This window comes from Empidonax traillii, unplaced genomic scaffold (assembly GCF_003031625.1).
Source record: "Empidonax traillii isolate 1590-97213 ecotype Southwest subspecies unplaced genomic scaffold, ASM303162v1 scaffold4630:size9407, whole genome shotgun sequence".
Lineage (NCBI taxonomy): Eukaryota > Metazoa > Chordata > Aves > Passeriformes > Tyrannidae > Empidonax > Empidonax traillii.
This window is the reverse complement of record NW_020959823.1, coordinates 7355-9407: the sequence shown is the minus strand read 5'-3', so window position 1 is coordinate 9407 and position 2053 is coordinate 7355. Positions and strand designations below refer to the sequence as shown.

The window sequence follows — 2053 nt, the reverse complement described above, 5'->3', positions numbered from 1 at the left end:
CCACTCTGTGACCCCAACCCCCCTCACTGTACCCCAACACCCCCTGTGTGACCCCAACCCCCCTGTCCCCCCTTGTCCCCACCAGGTCAGGGTGTGGCAGTTTCTTGGTGAAGATGCGCATGGAGCCCTGGAACACGTCGGTGACAATGGCTGTGGGGACAGGGGGGGCTCAGTGGGGACCAGGGGGGCAGTGGCCCCTTCTGGGCCCCCCAAAATCTCCCCTCATCATCACTCACTCTTCTTCTTCCTCTTGGTGCCGCCCAGCGCCGCGTGCAGAGCGTTCAGGAACCAGGACAGGAATTCCACCCCGTCCCCTGCAATGGGGACACGGCAGGGCTGGAGCCACAGCTGACCCTGGATCCTGCTCTGCCCCCACTCAGCACTGCTCCTCAAATCCAGCCTGGCTCCCAAATCCAGAAAGCCCCGGGTCGAGCACTGCCCCCCCAAATCCAGAGCATCCCAGGTTCAGAACTACCTCTCAAATCCAGTGCTGTCCCTCAGGCCCAGCACTGCACCCTGAGTGCAGAGACCCCCAAATCCAGAGCTCCCTGGGTCCACCTCTGCCACCCAAACCCCTCATTCCTCCCCAGACCCAGCACTGTCCCTAAATTCCAGCCCCGCTCCCCAAACCCAGACCTCTCAAACCCCACTCTGCCCCCCACCCCAGTCCCAGCCCTGGCCCCCCCCAACCCCACCCTGCTTGGTGATCTGGAAGTTCTTCTTGCTGCAGAGCACCACAGCCTGGAGCATCTCGTGGGGGGACACGTGAGCCTTGAAGTTCCTGGGGTTCCAGAGCTTCCTCATGAGCTCCCCGAAGCGCTGCACCAGCAGGAACATGATGTCCCCGGGCGGGCGCTGGATGTGCCGGTAGTTCTCCTCCTCCAGGAAGTAATTCCGCAGGGGGGGCACGTTGGACAGGGCCTGGGGGGCAGCAGGGGGGGATTCAATCCCTGGGACCCCTAGGGAGAGGATCTGGGAGGGTTTTGGAGGCCTTCTGAGGGCTACACCCCCACCAGATGTAGAGCCCATGGGGCAGGAGGTGGGATTCATCCCCAAGCAGGGATTTAGTGGTTACGGGGGGCTCTCACCCCAAAAACAAGCCCCCTGTGTGTAAAGCCTGCGAGGAAAGAGGTGGGATTCATCCTCAGAACCCCCAGAGCAGGGATCTGGAGCTGGACTATTGCAGGACTTTCATGCCAAAAGAAAACCCGTACCCCCAAGTTGTAAAGCCCGTGGGAAAGGATGTGGGATTTCCCCCGGGAACCCCAGAGTGGGGCTTTGCTGGGGGTTCACCCCAAACAAAGTCTGTACACCCCCAGGGCCTCTCTCCTGTGGGAAAGGTGGGATTCAATCCCACGAGTCCCCCCAGTGGGTTTTGGGGGGTTCTGGGGTGTTTCCCCCCCGAGGCAGCCTGTCCCCCCCTGACCTGCAGCACGGCGTTGGCGTAGTCATTGGCCTTGATGTTGTTGAGCCCCACGATGCCAGGCAGGTACGTGGTGCCATCGTAGGCCCGGGACAGCTTGGCCTGTTTGTCCAGGTGGGCGATGTGCTGGGCTGTGAAGGTGGGCTTGAGCACGTACTGTGGGGAGAGGGACCCCTCAGAACGGGGGGACCCACACCTGACCCCCCAGACCCCAACGCTGCCCCCCCCGGTGCCCCCGCACCGTGATGTCCTCGAGGGAGGAGTCGATGATCTCGTAGTTGTCGGGCAGGCAGTAGAACTTGAGGGTGTGCAGGTTGAGGAACACATGGTGGCTCAGCTGCACGCTGTGGATGTAGGCGTGGGACTTCAGCCCGCGGCCTGCGGGGACAGGGGGGACACCAGGGGCTCAGGGGGGGGACAAGAAAGGGACACCCCCAGCACCACCTCCATCCCTGCGTGTCCCTGTCCCCCTCAGCACGCCAGTCCCTGGGGGTTCCCCATTCCACCCCACTCCAGAGTGCCCCTGTTTCCCTAGCAACCCCTGATGAACTCAATGTCCCCCCCCACAGCCCCTGGGTGTCCCTGCTGTCCCCATGCAGCCCCCAGGTGTCCCTGCTGTGCCCGTGTCCC

The 2053-nt window shown here is 63.1% G+C and overlaps 1 protein-coding gene across 1 annotated transcript; it reads right to left on the bottom strand.

The window, feature by feature from the left end:
• Positions 1-32: 32 nt before the first annotated feature.
• Positions 33-2018, bottom strand: LOC114072955 (U4/U6.U5 tri-snRNP-associated protein 2-like; the record flags this gene model as incomplete). Its single annotated transcript, XM_027910768.1, has 6 exons — positions 1991-2018; positions 1665-1828; positions 1427-1579; positions 696-921; positions 237-314; positions 33-150 (listed from the first exon to the last, which is right to left on the bottom strand). Coding segments are annotated over exons 1-6 (767 nt in total), but the record flags the coding sequence as incomplete, so codon positions are not given.
• Between the last annotated feature and the right edge of the window lie 35 nt (positions 2019-2053).